Here is a 15,531-nt window from a genome sequence, read left to right on the forward strand (position 1 = left end):
CTTTGGTAGACTTCATAGGGCGTTCTTTGGATGCCGTAACAGTCAGAGCTTATCTTCCTGTGGACAGGTTTGCATCCCCTAACAAACCTAATTTCCAATGTCAGCAAGAAGTTGTCTTCAACTGCTAGGACGTATGGCATAGGTTCTATGGCATAGGACAGTTGTATTTTTGTAACACACAACATGCCATGCTCCAGAAGTGGCTCAGAACAGTTTATATCCAAACAAGCACAGTCTAGACAACCTACTTTGCTAAGTACTGGATTCAGTTAGTTGGTGGAAGGATCCCTCCAAAGTCTGTGCAGGAGTCCCTTTCGTTCAGCCTACTTCTACCATCACTATAATGTTTAATTCATTTCTTGTGGGAAAGGGGACAGACCATTAAGGGCAAATGGTCTGCACATCAACCTCTGGAACGGAGAGCAGTCAGAAACACCTGCACCTGCTTCCTTCCATTAGTCAGGAAAATCCAGCAAAGTCATGATAGACAACATAACCTGCACGCTCTACATCAATCATCAGGGTAGGGTGAGATCTTCTTCTCTTTGTGCTGAAGCAATGAAGCTATGAAACTGGTGCATAGCCAGTGTCATAAATATAAAGGGAAGGCTAACCACTTTTAAATCCCTCCTGACCAGGGGAAAAACCCTTTCACCTGTAAAGGGTTAAGAAGCTAAAGATAACCTCGCTGGCACCTGACCAAAATGACCAATGAGGAGACAAGATACTTTCAAAGCTGGAGGTGGTTGTGGTGGGGGAACAAAGGGTTCTCTCTGTCTGCGTGTGTCTTTTGCTGGGACCAGAGCAGGAATGCAGGTCAGAACTTCTGTAAAGGGTTAATAAGCAATCTAGTTAGATATGCGTTAGATTCTGTTTTGTTTAAATGGTGATAAAATAAGTTGTGCTAAATGGAATGTATATCCCTGTTTGTGTCTTTTTGTAACTTAAGGTTTTGCCTAGAGGGATTCTCTGTTTTGAATCTGATTACTCTATAAGGTATTTACCATCCTGATTTTACAGAAGTGATTTTTACTTTTTCTTCAGTTAAAACTCTTCTTTTAAGAACCTGATTGCTTTTTTCCTTGTTCTTAAGATCCAAGGATTTGGGTCTGTGTTCACCTATGCAAACTGGTGAGGATTTTTATCAAGCCTTCCCCAGGAAAGGGTGTGTAGGGCTTGGGGGGATTTTGGGGGGAAAGACATTTCCAAGTGGGCTCTTTCCCGGTTATATTTTGTTAGACGCTTGGTGGTGGCAGCAATAAAGTCCAGGGACAAAAGGTGAAATAGTTTATACCTTGGGGAAGTTTTAACCTAAGCTGGTAAAAATAAGCTTAGGGGGTTTTCATGTAGGTCCCCACATCTGTACCCTAGAGTTCAGAGTGGGGAAGGAACCTGGACAACCGGTCACATAGTCATCTCAGCCTCTTACCTTCCTGGTATACAAAACACCATGGTTGATGATGTCACCAGGCACTTCTTCCAAGATTATGAATGTGAGCTAGACTTGTGGATTCTCAGAACTTTTTTTCTCTAATCTGGAGCTTTCCACAAGTGGTGCTCTCTGCCACCATTGCCAAAAGGAAGTGCATGAAATTCTGTTTGAGAGGAAGACTGGGTCCTCATTTCCTAGGGCATGCCTTCCCCACTCCTTAGATGAAGGTCCTTCTCTGTGCATACCCTCTGACACCATTGATCTTGAGCATGTTGAACAAGAGCAAATAAGAAAAGGCCAGAGTCATTTTAGTTGTACTGAACTGGCAGAAATAAGCCTTTACTTGATCCGCCTCGCTTCCTGTCCTGTGTGAAGACTTCCAACCTAGTTCTTTGACTAGGAGTTTGGCTCCTCAATAGCTCTCAGGGATAGAAACTTCCTGTTTCTAGAAGTACATGTGGTGTTGAACAGAAAACTATATACGCAAAATGTTTACCTTCACAAATTGAAGAGATTTCACCTTTTCGCTCTCCCTCTCTGCTAATCTCAGTTTATATGCCCTCTATTAGATTTAAATCTCATCTGTAATTAGCGTATGAAGCCTTCTTTTGAACCACTGACGACTAGTTCTCTACTTCACTTGTCTCTGAAGAAGGCTTTCTTGGTGGCCACCATCTCTGCCTGAAGTGTCAGATAAATGGGGACTTTAATGGCTATTCCTCCCTTTAAAATATTTTTTAGGGAAAAGTTTGTTTCAACGACACCCTAAATTTCTACCTAAAGTATCTTTTGAATTCAATATTAACCTGATTATTCATTTTCTGTTTTGTTTTGTTTTTTTCTCCCCAAAGCCACACCAGAACAGGGAGGAGGCTGCACTACATACCTTAGATATCAGAAAGCCGCTGTCCTCCTCTCAGGACAGAACCAAACCATTTAGGAAGTCTCCCAGACTTTTTTTATTTGAAGACAGATCAAAAGGATACACCATCTCCACTCAAAGACTCTCAAAGTAGATCTCTGGGTGTATTCTCTTGTTTAGAGGCTGCCAACATTGAAACTCCTTCTAGAGTACTACCCCAAATCTGTTTCTATGGCATTATTGAAAAATGTTTCCAGTTGTTGAAATTTGCAAAACTGCAAGCCTGGACTTCAATACATATTTTCTTCGAACACTGTGCGTTGGTTCATGCTTCCAGATCAGATGTTGCAGTTGAAAATTCTGTCCTGTCTTCCGTGTTGGATCTGATTCCAAATCTCCCTTCTCCCTCTGGGGATACTGCTTGTGAGTCACCTGAAGTGGAGTACCCATAGCAATGCTACTTGAAGAAGAGGTTGTGCACCTTGTGCAGTAACCAGAGTTCTTCAAGATGTGTTCCCCTATGGTTGCTCTGCTACCTAACTTCCTTCTACTCTGCTTTGAATTTCGTCTCATGGGACTTTGGGTAGAGAAGGAACTGAGGGCGAGACACCCATGCAGCTCTTTATGTCCTCGGTACCGGGCATGAGAGTGTCTGGATCATATGAACAGGCCGAATGGTTATTGTGACCCATAACTCTTCAATTATAGTTACATGTGCACATGAAGTGGAGCACCCATAGAGGAACACATCTCAACTCCAGTTACTGCATAAAGTGAGTAACCTCTTATTCACTGCATAAGCTGCAGTGACCCGGTTCTGCCAACATGAGTTCATTTTAAATCCAAACCAGCTTCCTGCTCAGAACATCATCCAGCTGAGAGCTTCTTTCAAAACAGCCAAGGAATAGTTTATTTTCAGGAGAAAATCTGACCTGTTCCTTCTGACCAGGCACTCCCACCAGCTGTCTGCATGGCAGTGTCTTTGCAGATTGGAATGACAGTAGTGGTAAAAATAATCAATTGGTTTATGTCTCTTCTTGGCAAACTCCAGCTGCTGAATAGAAAATTATGACCAGATTGACAATCTGAGGCAGGAATTGGGTTCATTGATGCACAGTTACGGTAGGTTTGGTTATTTTTGCATTTAAAAAGTGGATACTTTAAATTACCAAGGTTACTTGAGACCTATCTTGTTCCGTGACAGACTAATGTGACTCTGCTATATACCAGTTTTGTTTTTAATTTTAATGATTCCCCTACAAAATCAGCAGTTTGCTTAACATGTTTTCTGTGTCCTTTACTTTTGTATCCTATCTTTGATTTGCTCTAATTTTAAAGTCCTTCGGTGAGTCACTTTTTGCTTGACATTAAGCATACTTGAACAATATTCTAGCATTAATTTTTATAAATTTTTGTAGTTAAAAAAATCTTTCTGGTTGGGGGGAGGGAGGAGAAGATTAATAAAATCAATTACTTAGATCAATACATACTTCTGCATGTCTTCAATTAAATCAATCTAAATAGTCAGTTCTTCTTATGATACGTTATCCTCTGGTAAAATTAAGCTTAAACAGTTTTGTGTCCTTTCTTTACCTAGCTCAATGGTTTGCCATATCAAGGAAAATTTAATTATACCGTATACCCAATAACATTTCCGACTGAGAGTGCAGCAGAATGGAAGAAACTGTTTAAACCCTGTGCTTCACAAAGGCTATTCTTGCCAGTAAGTTAGCTTATTTCATAATAGTACAGTGTTTACAGGTTTTTTATGAATTCATTAAGATTTGTTTTCGAATTTACCAAACTTTTGGCTGCAATTGTGCAGGAAACTGTTTTCACTAAAAATCATTTTTGTCACATTTTACAAAAACAATCCCGTTTTTTCCGTTTAGCAGCAATGTACTAAAATAAAAAACTTGCATTTTCGATTGCATGGTACACCAATGTCTTAAACTGTTCTACATCAGGTTTCAGTTTCTTTCTGTTCTTATGATGTATAATAAAAGAATTCATACATTTGTAAACTATCTGTCTGAAGTGAAGTCATTGGCTCATGAAAATACATAAACTAAACTACTCTGTAAGGGCGAGGAGGGAATGGTTTCCAAATAATCCTTTTGTCTGTGTAAGCTATAAAGATAAAACAAATACTTCATGGATCACCCTAGTTTGATTTTAACTTCTTTTCTTCACAGTTAATCCTCAAAGATGTGGATTCGTTACTGTATGTTGATACTGACATCCTGTTTTTGAGACCTGTTGATGATATTTGGTCTTTTCTGAAAAAATTTAATTCCACACAAATTGCTGCAATGGCACCAGAACACGAGGAACCTCGTATTGGATGGTATAATCGCTTTGCTAGACACCCATATTATGGAATAACTGGAATAAATTCTGGAGTAATGCTAATGAATATGACACGTATAAGAAGAAAGTATTTCAAGGTATGTATGCTGCTTTGGTTGATTTGTCAGCATTCACCTTTTTTCATTCAAATTGTGAGGGGGAAAAAATAGTTTCAAATAATGAACATCAATTTTGAAAAATAATGCTCCAGTATATTTTTCTCTTGTTCTGGAATCAGAATATTGCATAAACATTTTTTATTTCAGAAGTGCACGAGTTCGCATTTAGTTGCAGGGATGTTTTTAAAAAAACTGAATTTGTGACTTTTACTAAAAACTTGTTTGCTCAGTTTCTTGAAATCTGGAAAAATGTTTGCTTGTTAATAATTTTCTGTCTTTTGCATCAAGTTGTATTTGTCAGCAGATATATTAATTTACCTTTATTTCTCAATATACTTATATCTCTTTGAGAAAATGATTTGTGCATTTTTTGTTGTATGTGGCAAAATTAACAGCAAGTAGAATGTTTTGAGCCTTCGAGTATATGTGCATGGTAATATGACCAGGAGGTGGTGCTACTAGATTACTTATTAGGGCATTGTGACTCCTTTAGTGCCATATGCTACATTATTTCTTAAGTTTAATCTTTACTTTTAGAAGATCATTCAGTTAAATTAAGTAATGGTGATTGAGTTGTTTCTTCAACACCTAAATCATTAAAATGACTTATTTCTCTCCAACTTTTATTTTGTATTGTAACCAGTTGTATCACTACAGAAATTGAAATGTTTATTAAAGCAAAGTGTACAACAGCTGAAAATATACATAGGAAATCTTTCAAATCAGTGATGTAATATGCTTGAAAAACCGTATTACAGAAGTGGTGCCATATGTAGTTACAGTTGGAGAGGGCACTTGTCCTGAAAACAATTTTTTACAATAAATTATAACTTCAGCCCAATTGTTAATTTCTGGTGAACATACTTTGTCCTAGAATTTTGTTTCACTTTATTTTAAGAGGGAGGGTGGGGCAATGGGGAGTCCATTCTGCTAGCCCTAAGTTATCAGAGAGTTAAAAATACTGGTGATTTAAAATTTTTTTAAATGTTTTTCAAGTTATTTTCTTGCCTACGGACTAGAATGTGGGGCTGGGTGTCAGGAGATCGAGTTATGTTTTTAATTCTGCCATTAGAGTGCAGTGTTACCCTGGGCAAGTCGCTTAGCCTTTCTGTACCTAAACTACCCACTCTGTGTGACAATAATCACATCTAGAGAGTGGTGGAGCATTTACCGCAGGTGTGGTAGGGTAGGTCTGGCTGGGCCCAAAATCCCTTAATCTCTTGTTCCCCAGTGTGGGGCTTGTATACCCCATCACACGGGGAAATAAGTTATGCTAACTAGGGGGAAAAATAGTAATGAATAGACCTTGGAGGACACAATAGCATTTTGAGGTTGAGCTAAGTTTTGCTCTCTCCATATAGTCCAGTACAATAAATTGAGCTCATTTCAGTTTGTGGTGCGTTTGTGAGGAGCTGGGAGCAAGAGGCACTAGGAGCTGAGAGTGAGAACGCGGACTGTGTGAGGACTGTGGAGTACAAGCATTATCAGACACCAGGAAGAAGGTCCTATGGTGAGAATAGGACCATTGGGAGGCGGCCATGGGGAAGTAGCCCAGGGAGTTGTAGCTGTTGCACAGCTGTTCCAGGAGGCACTCTAGACAACTGCATTCCACAGGGCCTTGGACTGGAACCCAGAGTAGAGGGTGGGCCCGGGTTCCACCCAAACCTCCCCACTCCTGGTCAGACACAGGAGGAGTTGACCTGGACTGTGGGTTCATGAAAATGGCCAAACTGAGGGCTGCTGTGAAGCTCTGAGGCGAGCAAATCCGCCAATATGTGGAAGACCCACCAAGGTAGAGGAGGAACTTTGTCACACTATTCTATACTTTTGACAAACTGCTGATGTATTTTTTGCTATAAGCATGTGTGTCTTGTCAGGTTTTTTTATATTATAAACTCTTTGGGGCAGGATCATCTTTTGTTCATACAATGCCTAGTACAATGGGGCCTAATCCTGGTTGGAGCTTTAACTGCTAGGAAAATGTAAGTAATGAATCACCATCAGTCACCACACTGTCTGGAATAAGGTAGTATTCCTTTGCAACCCTGCCTCTTTCAGTGTGTGGAGTCACAGATCATATCACATCCATACCTACTAAAAATGAAATTCCACTCAACTTTCTTAAGCATCAGTGGTGTCCCTAGCATCTGTTTGCCAAAAGCTGGGAATGAGCGAAAGGGGATGGATCACTTGATGATTACCTGTTTTGTTCATTCCCTCTGAAACACCTGTCATTGGCCACTGTTTGAAGACAGGATACTGGGATAGATGGACCTTTGATTTGATCCAGTATGGCCATTCTTATGCTCTTAATAAATTGAGAGTATCTGTTCATTATAAAGTTTCTCTGCAGTTTTATTTATGTATGTACATACTGCGTTGATAGTACACTGGCACATTTGTTTCCCATAAAAACAGAAAGCAATGCACACGCATGAAGTTAATTTTTAATAGTCAGAATTCGGCCAAATCCCAACTATCTTTCACCAAACTACTAAAAAGCCATCTCTTCCCTGGAAGTTAGTTCTTTTGAAAATTTTAACTCTAAAGTCACTAGACACGTAAGTTCCATTATCAAAACTGACTTAGACCGTTTAGATGCTTTTGGAAATTTTAAACTAGGTGCTTGCATAGGAAGTACATTCCTGCTAAATGTCAAGTTTCTGCCAACTCTTGTTGAAGTACTAGAACTTAGTTCAGAGGCAATTCTTATATAATTGCAAGTATGTATGCTTAATCAAAAAAGGCTTATATGGCTTGGTCAGCAACAATGCAAATTCTGGGTTCCTTGCTTACTTTGAAAGGCAGGGTAATTACCATTCACCATTCAGGTATTGCCTACTATGAGCAATTCCCTCAGCTTTCTCCACTTGTATTCCTGCCTTTTTCAGCATAGTGTGAAGGAAGGTGATCTTTGCAGCTGAGCGTTATGGTAACTAACCGCTTTCATGTTCTCTCCACAGGTATTGTTGCGGAGAGTGGACCAGATGATATGTCTGGGGCGAGAAAGCAGAAGGAGACTCCGCTGGTTGGAAGGCATGAGATGCGCTGTCCTGAGGTTGGGGGTTCCACGACCACCACCCCCAAGAGGAGAAGGCGGGTGGTGGTGGTCGGGGACTCTCTCCTCCGGGGGACTGAGTCATCTATCTGCCGCCCTGACCGGGAAAACCGAGAAGTCTGCTGCTTGCCAGGGGCTAAGATTCGTGATGTGACGGAGAGACTGCCGAGACTCATCAAGCCCTCGGATCGCTACCCCTTCCTGCTTCTCCACGTGGGCACCAATGATACTGCCAAGAATGACCTTGAGCGGATCACTGCGGACTATGTGGCTCTAGGAAGAAGAATAAAGGAGTTGGAGGCGCAAGTGGTGTTCTCGTCCATCCTCCCCGTGGAAGGAAAAGGCCTCGGTAGGGAGCGTCGAATCGTGGAAGTCAACGAATGGCTACGCAGATGGTGTCGGAGAGAAGGCTTTGGTTTCTTTGACCATGGGATGGTGTTCCATGAAGGAGGAGTGCTGGGTAGAGACGGGCTCCATCTTACGAAGAGAGGGAAGAGCATCTTTGCCAGCAGGCTGGCTAACCTAGTGAGGAGGGCTTTAAACTAGGTTCACCGGGGGAAGGAGACCAAAGCCCTGAGGTAAGTGGGAAAGCGGGATACCAGGAGGAAGCACAGGCAGGAATGTCTGTGAGGGGAGGGCTCCTGCCTCATACTGGGAATGAGGGGCGATCAACAGGTTATCTCAAGTGCTTATATACAAATGCACAAAGCCTTGGAAACAAGCAGGGAGAACTGGAGGTCCTGGTGATGTCAAGGAACTATGACGTGATCGGAATAACAGAGACTTGGTGGGATAACTCATATGACTGGAGTACTGTCATGGATGGTTATAAACTGTTCAGGAAGGACAGGCAGGGCAGAAAAGGTGGGGGAGTAGCACTGTATGTAAGGGAGCAGTATGACTGCTCTGAGCTCCGGTACGAAACTGCAGAAAAACCTGAGTGTCTCTGGATTAAGTTTAGAAGTGTGTGCAACAAGAGTGATGTAGTGGTGGGAGTCTGCTATAGACCACCGGACCAGGGGGATGAGGTGGATGAGGCTTTCTTCCGGCAGCTCACGGAAGCTACTAGATCGCATGCCCTGATTCTCATGGGTGACTTTAATTTTCCTGATATCTGCTGGGAGAGCAATACAGCAGTGCATAGACAATCCAGGAAGTTTTTGGAAAGCGTAGGGGACAATTTCCTGGCGCAAGTGCTAGAGGAGCCAACTAGGGGGGGTGCTTTTCTTGACCTGCTGCTCACAAACCGGGTAGAATTAGTGGGGGAAGCAAAAGTGGATGGGAATCTGGGAGGCAGTGACCATGAGTTGGTTGAGTTCAGGATCCTGACGCAGGGAAGAAAGGTAAGCAGCAGGATACGGACCCTGGACTTCAGGAAAGCAGACTTCGACTCCCTCAGGGAACGGATGGCCAGGATCCCCTGGGGGACTAACTTGAAGGGGAAAGGAGTCCAGGAGAGCTGGCTGTATTTCAAGGAATCCCTGTTGAGGTTACAGGGACAAACCATCCCGATGAGTCGAAAGAATAGTAAATATGGCAGGCGACCAACTTGGCTTAATGGTGAAATCCTAGCGGATCTTAAACATAAAAAAGAAGCTTACAAGAAGTGGAAGGTTGGACATATGACCAGGGAAGAGTATAAAAATATTGCTCGGGCATGTAGGAATGTTATCAGGAGGGCCAAATCGCACCTGGAGCTGCAGCTAGCCAGAGATGTCAAGAGTAACAAGAAGGGTTTCTTCAGGTATGTTGGCAACAAGAAGAAAGCCAAGGAATGTGTGGGCCCCTTACTGAATGAGGGAGGCAACCTAGTGACAGAGGATGTGGAAAAAGCTAATGTACTCAATGCTTTTTTTGCCTCTGTTTTCACTAACAAGGTCAGCTCCCAGAGTGCTGCGCTGGGCATCACAAAATGCGGAAGAGATGGCCAGCCCTCTGTGGAGATAGAGGCGGTTAGGGACTATTTAGAAAAGCTGGACGTGCACAAGTCCATGGGGCCGGACGAGTTGCATCCGAGAGTGCTGAAGGAATTGGCGGCTGTGATTGCAGAGCCACTGGCCATTATCTTTGAAAACTCGTGGCGAACCGGGGAAGTCCCGGATGACTGGAAAAAGGCTAATGTAGTGCCAATCTTTAAAAAAGGGAAGAAGGAAGATCCTGGGAACTACAGGCCAGTCAGCCTCACCTCAGTCCCTGGAAAAATCATGGAGCAGGTCCTCAAAGAATCAATCCTGAAGCACTTGCATGAGAGGAAAGTGATCAGGAACAGCCAGCATGGATTCACCAAGGGAAGGTCATGCCTGACTAATCTAATCGCCTTTTATGATGAGATTACTGGTTCTGTGGATGAAGGGAAAGCAGTGGATGTATTGTTTCTTGACTTTAGCAAAGCTTTTGACACGGTCTCCCATAGTATTCTTGTCAGCAAGTTAAGGAAGTATGGGCTGGATGAATGCACTATAAGGTGGGTAGAAAGCTGGCTAAATTGTCGGGCTCAACGGGTAGTGATCAATGGCTCCATGTCTAGTTGGCAGCCGGTATCAAGTGGAGTGCCCCAAGGGTCGGTCCTGGGGCCGGTTTTATTCAATATCTTCATAAATGATCTGGAGGATGGTGTGGATTGCACTCTCAGCAAATTTGCGGATGATACTAAACTGGGAGGAGTGGTAGATACGCTGGAGGGGAGGGATAGGATACAGAAGGACCTAGACCAATTGGAAGATTGGGCCAAAAGGAATCTGATGAGGTTCAATAAGGATAAGTGCAGGGTCCTGCACTTAGGACGGAAGAACCCAATGCACAGCTACAGACTAGGGACCGAATGGCTAGGCAGCAGTTCTGCAGAAAAGGACCTAGGGGTGACAGTGGACGAGAAGCTGGATATGAGTCAGCAGTGTGCCCTTGTTGCCAAGAAGGCCAATGGCATTTTGGGATGTATAAGTAGGGGCATAGCGAGCAGATCGAGGGACGTGATCGTTCCCCTCTATTCGACATTGGTGAGGCCTCATCTGGAGTACTGTGTCCAGTTTTGGGCCCCACACTTCAAGAAGGATGTGGATAAATTGGAGAGAGTCCAGCGAAGGGCAACAAAAATGATTAGGGGACTGGAACACATGAGTTATGAGGAGAGGCTGAGGGAGCTGGGATTGTTTAGCCTGCAGAAGAGAAGAATGAGGGGGGATTTGATAGCTGCTTTCAACTACCTGAAAGGGGGTTCCAAAGAGGATGGCTCTAGACTGTTCTCAATGGTAGCAGATGACAGAACGAGGAGTAATGGTCTCAAGTTGCAGTGGGGGAGGTTTAGGTTGGATATTAGGAAAAACTTTTTCACTAAGAGGGTGGTGAAACACTGGAATGCGTTACCTAGGGAGGTGGTAGAATCTCCTTCCTTAGAGGTTTTTAAGGTCAGGCTTGACAAAGCCCTGGCTGGGATGATTTAACTGGGAATTGGTCCTGCTTTGAGCAGGGGGTTGGACTAGATGACCTTCTGGGGTCCCTTCCAACCCTGATATTCTATGATGCTATGATTCTATGATTTGGCCATGACCTAGTGCGGTGGTTGTGCTGTATCTTCTAAGCTTCGTATTACAGCCTGTCACTTTTGACAGGACTATCTCATTTGTCAGGTAATATTTCTGAACCAATTTACCAGCACAGAAGCTTCTAATCTCTCTTCCCCATAAAAATGTTATTTCACAGTCAGTAGATTCCCTCCTAAGTGTAAACCTTTTTCCTGTTTTTAGGAGCTGTTGTGACTTCTGTCTCCCTGGAAATAAGTCTAAGCCTTCTTTTTCAGCCTGAAGCTGCTGTGACTGTTTACGGACTATCAGTTTTCTTCTTCTGTGCATTTGGGTAGGACGATGATCTCTCATTTTCTTTTCTGCTTGTGGAAAGCCACCTCCTCAGTGTCACAAGAATTTCTGTTCCCTTCATCTTCTCCTTTTCCCAGATTAGAACTGGCTTTTTTCTGTGCATAGCTTCCCAGTTCTGGGGGTTGAGGGCCCTATCTTGATGAACAGCGATGTTGAAGGGAGGGTTATTCTATATTTTTGTGGCCTCAAAGAAGGAGGCAGTAGACCATTTTTAGAAAAAGTATATATATTTGGATGTTAATTGAGTGAATTGGCTCCTAAAATGTCAGATGAAAAATGAAATATTGCAGATCCACGCTTCTAGCAGTGGATCAGGGCGTTTTCCAGGTATAGGTGGACTTGAAGATTCTTGCATGTGCAACCCATATTCTCTTCCTGAAAAAGTTTTTGAGATTCACACTGGACAGTTGGCATTTCCAATTCTGCTTTCTTCCTTTTGAAGATCTCCACCCCTAGAGTGTGTTTATGAATGTCATGTCATTTGAAACGGCATCCTTCCATCAGTAGAGGGATTTGTATTTTCTTTTTGAACAACTGAATTTTATACTCTGGAGACCGAGCCACCAAAATAGCATGTGAAACAGTAGCTTTGTTTACTTCAATTAATTATCATAGTGAACCAAAAAGTGTCCTAATTTTATCCAACATGTTGTCTTCAAAATGATCTTTTGAGGTGAGGTCACATGGATGCCCACTCACTGCTTGGAATATTAACTTCATGGGAAAGAGTTGCACAAAAATACCCTTAAAGCCTTGGCTGATCAAATTTAGTCATATTAGTGTTTGGAAGATTAAGATGAGAAAACACATTCTCAAAATCTGACATGTCTGTGTACTGAAACCACCAAGGAAGCATGAGAAACCAGAGTCTGCTAAGGAAGTAGTCTACCCCTTTTTGTTTTCTTGGGTGGAGGTGAACCAATTTTTAGTAAGACCCTGTTCGTTCTGGAACACCTTAATAGTGCAGCAACCTAGTTAAATCGATCTAAAATTTACAATCATTGCTTACCTTCCAGAACGAAACCTTCTACCTTGACAAAACAACTTGGTTTATTTATTGATAAGGAGAAGACAAAATATATGGCTGTAAGTGTCCCCGAAGTAACTATTAGAGTGGACAAAGAAAAACTAGAAATATAAGTCATTTTACCTATGTAGGGAATGAGATGTGAAATGATGGTGAAACCATGTTAGATGTCAAGCAATTAATATAAAAAGCAGCAGCAACTTTTGTAAAGATTTGGACAAGGAGCATGATTGACACTGATATTGAAGTACTTTTTTTTTTTTAACACTGGTATCATGTCTGTCTTTTATGAAGCAGAGTCATAGAAACGTACAACAGAAATTGATAAGAACAATTAATTCCAAAGTAAATGCTTATGGCAGATGTTCAGAGACCACCAGAAAGAGTTCTTTTGCAACATCAGAAATTTTAAGAAGAGCAAACCAATTTTAAAGTATCAAATATAGTAAAAAGACAAAGATGGACATATTTAGGACACACTTCAAGTATGCCACTAACTTGACTTCCATGGCAAGTGATAACATGGACATCAACTGGAAAGAAAAAGAGGGTTGCCTAGAGAGAGACATAGAACAATAGAGAGAGAAGCCAGATCATCAGTTTGAAACTCAGAACAAACCAGCACAAGACTAACATAAATAGTGGAAACTGATGGATGCCCAGTACACCTGTGGGTGCAGGAGGATAAGGAAGAAGAGCCCACCTTCCTTCTGTTTCAAAGTTTGCTGTACACCTGAAACTTACAGTTCAGGCCAAGGAATGGAGATGAATGAGGGCTGCACTTATAAAATAATTTGGGTATCAAATATTCAGCATTATGAGGGGGCACGTAAGCCACTGGGGCAATTCACTAGCTGGAAGGTGGAATGAAGATCCCAACAACCGACCATCTAGTTCAAGAACCTTTCTGTAGGGTTTGGTTTATTTAAATAACAAAAAATGCAAACCAAAATCAAATAAACTCAGAGTACCAATAGGAGGCTTTCCCTGATTTTACCAGCTGGGAAGGGGGAGAACCTACCACCCATCACCTTTAATAGCTTTTCCTGACCGCTGTTCAGCCCTTTTTCCACAGCTTCACAGTCCTTCCCAGCTGAGGCTCTCCCACTACCCCCCCAAGTTGGCACCTGCTCCTCTCAGACTTTCACAGACAGGTACAGAGAACCCTTTACTTTTTCTTGGTTTCTCCTGTTTGTTGCCTTGCCTAAGAGGCAGGAAGCTTTGAGTATTTTCCTGTAGGTCCCATGACTAGGAACAAGTATGTGCCCTGCAACTAACAACTTCCAGTTTTAAAGGGCCCCAGGGCCATAAGTTGCACTCTGGCATCTGTATATATGCCGCAAGGCCCATCATCCTGTTAGATGACACTTATGCATCCCCTATTGACTTGGATTTCTGGAAGCTTAAGCTACTAAGGGATCCATCCCATGAGTGTGATTGTACACTGACAACTCTCTGGCCTGGTCTATACTCAGGGTTAGATCGATGTAAGCTGCCTTGTGTTGACCTAGAATTTGGAATTGTCTTCAGTTAAATTTGGCTCCTGCCAACATAAGTGCCTCTTTACGCCTATTTAGTAGCACCACCTTCCTCAGTCAGTCGATGTAATTAGGTCAATGCAGTGTCTGTGTATACACCGCGTTGCTTATGTTGACTGTTAATGGCTTTCAGGAACTCCCACAATGCCCCATGCTGACAAGACAATCGACACAAGCGCTCCTGGTGAGGATGCGCACCACCGACTAAAGGAGCCAAGTGTGCACAAATAAGCAATTTAATAACTCTGGTGGCTGTATGCTGATGTAAATTTGGTTGATGTAATTTTGTAGTGTAGATGTGGCCTCCAAGAACTACAGTTACCAATAAATAACCTTTCTTTCCTTTTCTCTTAGTCCTCACCACCCTTGTTCATGTGTTGGGGATTGGTCCTGCTTTGAGCAGGGGGTTGGACTAGATGACCTCCTGAGGTCCCTTCCAATCCTGAGATTCTGTGATTCTATGTTGGTTGGGCAGTACTACTTAAATCCCATCTGTTAAGATTAGAGAGACTGTTGGAGGGGGGAAGGCTTTCTGTTCTTTTTGCAGTGAACTAGAACACTCCCAGACTTGTTAGTCTATCCTTTCATATAGACCCTAGATTCCTTAATAGTCTGTATATGGTATTAATTCCAGTAATCCGAATTCCCTTTACAAGAAAATCATAATTATTGAAATCCACAGTTTTCCCCATGTAGCCCTGCGTTAGTTAATCATCTGCTAATAACTCCTCAACTAGCCTCTTAGTGCTAATCAATAGCTTTGTACTTTTAATGCTTAATATTTTGTAATTTAATACAGAGTAAAAAAAATTAATGAGTTTACTGAAACACCAAAATTGTATTAAAACCACTGTGGACCTAATTGTAATACGATGTTGGTGTTTTAATAAATTTAATAAAGTACAAAATATTAAGTAAACATCTTGTGTTTGTCTGTCTTTGTTTGTTTGTTTGAAGGACCATGTGCTGTGGCCAGAAGTTGGAAGCTGTGAGCTTCTAAACAAGGTTTGAAATCTAGAAGCCTCAGTTCACTGGCTGAGCCTTGGTCAGGGGGTGGGGCTATCAAGGAGGCTAGGGCTTTATAAAACAGTGAGCAAGCAACCAGGGAGCTTTGTGAACAGTGGCCACTAACAGGGAGTTTCAAGAGGGAGTTGGGAAGGGGAGTGGGAAGGGGGCAAGGTACACTTGCCATTCTTTAAAATCTTTACACTAAATTATAATAAAAACTTCCTGATTTAAACAAAAACCCTATCATTAACCTAGGTAACGGTAGG

General features: G+C 42.2%; 1 protein-coding gene across 2 annotated transcripts in view; it reads left to right on the top strand.

The window, feature by feature from the left end:
• Positions 1-15,531, top strand: part of GXYLT1 (glucoside xylosyltransferase 1) — a 75,904-nt gene that overhangs the window by 38,715 nt on the left and 21,658 nt on the right. For both annotated transcript variants that reach the window (XM_084632828.1, XM_084632829.1), the window contains 2 exons: positions 3,892-4,017; positions 4,490-4,741. In XM_084632828.1, coding sequence (XP_084488954.1) covers positions 3,892-4,017; positions 4,490-4,741 — 378 coding nt within the window. The remainder of the gene's footprint in view (positions 1-3,891; positions 4,018-4,489; positions 4,742-15,531) is intronic.

Source organism: Lepidochelys olivacea (assembly GCF_965140295.1).
Source record: "Lepidochelys olivacea isolate rLepOli2 genome assembly, chromosome: 1".
Classification (NCBI taxonomy): Eukaryota; Metazoa; Chordata; order Testudines; family Cheloniidae; genus Lepidochelys; species Lepidochelys olivacea.